The following is a 1027-nucleotide window of genomic DNA, read 5'->3' on the forward strand; positions in this document are numbered from 1 at the left end:
AGGGACCACTGAGGACTATGTCACCACTGACCCAGGGACCACTGAGGACTATGTCACCACTGACCCAGGGACCACTGAGGATTATGTCACCTCTGACCGAGGGACCACAGAGGACTATGTCACCTCTGACCGAGGGACCACAGAGGACTATGTCACCACTGACCAAGGGACCACAGAAGACTATGTCACCACTGACCTAGAGACCACTGCACATCATGCCACCACAAACCCAGGGAGCACAGAAAATTATGCCACTAAACATGATGAGACTCGTCCTCAGGGAACAGCTTTGGTCACAACAGTGAAACCCCACAGTGTCCTGACACCCACGGGCATTATCCTCATATCTCTGGCTGCCACCACAGTCTCTGTGGTGCTCTTTGTAGGACTGGGCTTCATTGTGGTGAGTGTGTGACCCAGGAATGTGCAGGGCACCCTGGGAATGAGGGGTTCTGAGGGTGAGGAGGTGGGTCTGGGAGCTGGGGGCTGAAGCACAGAGATAGCGTGCAGGCAACTACAGAGAGAGCTCCGCAAAGACACAGGGAGAGCGGCAGAGAGACAGGAAAGGAGCAGCTAGCATACCAGACGAAGACGAGGGGAGAGGAAGCTGTGAGAAACAGAGGGAGAAGGAGAGAAGGGGAGGGAAGAGAGGGCAGAGAGCACAAATACAGTAGTAACTTGGTCGGGTAGAATAAGGCGTGAAGCATTTGGTAGAGATGGATGTAGAAAACTGGAAATTTTCCTAGGAAAACTAGGAATTGTGGGATTAGAGAAATGGAAACATTTTGGATGATCCACTCATGTCAGAAATTACATTTTTTTTTTTGTTAGTTACTACTCACTTTGGAGTGCTGCAAAAAAAATTTTAAGCCAAAATTGGGTAGGTTTTTTTGAGCACAACTACTTTATACTGGAGAGACGGTTTGTTGCAGCCCTCAAAGGGGAGCTCTGAGTACTTTTCTGAGGAGATAAAAGGATTCCACGCCAACCTGTGTGCTTTATCTCGCCAAACTATGGTTGGAATTGC

General features: G+C 49.5%; 1 protein-coding gene across 1 annotated transcript in view; it reads left to right on the forward strand.

Moving 5' to 3' along the window:
• Positions 1–415, forward strand: part of LOC100950598 (protein PBMUCL2-like) — a 3511-nt gene extending 3096 nt beyond the window's left edge. The window contains exon 3 of the mRNA XM_003789268.1: positions 14–415. Coding sequence (XP_003789316.1) covers positions 14–415 — 402 coding nt within the window. The remainder of the gene's footprint in view (positions 1–13) is intronic.
• The last annotated feature ends 612 nt before the right edge of the window (positions 416–1027 follow it).

The sequence above is a fragment of the Otolemur garnettii genome, unplaced genomic scaffold (genome assembly GCF_000181295.1).
Source record: "Otolemur garnettii isolate 467f Iridium unplaced genomic scaffold, OtoGar3 scaffold00031, whole genome shotgun sequence".
NCBI classification, from domain to species: domain Eukaryota; kingdom Metazoa; phylum Chordata; class Mammalia; order Primates; family Galagidae; genus Otolemur; species Otolemur garnettii.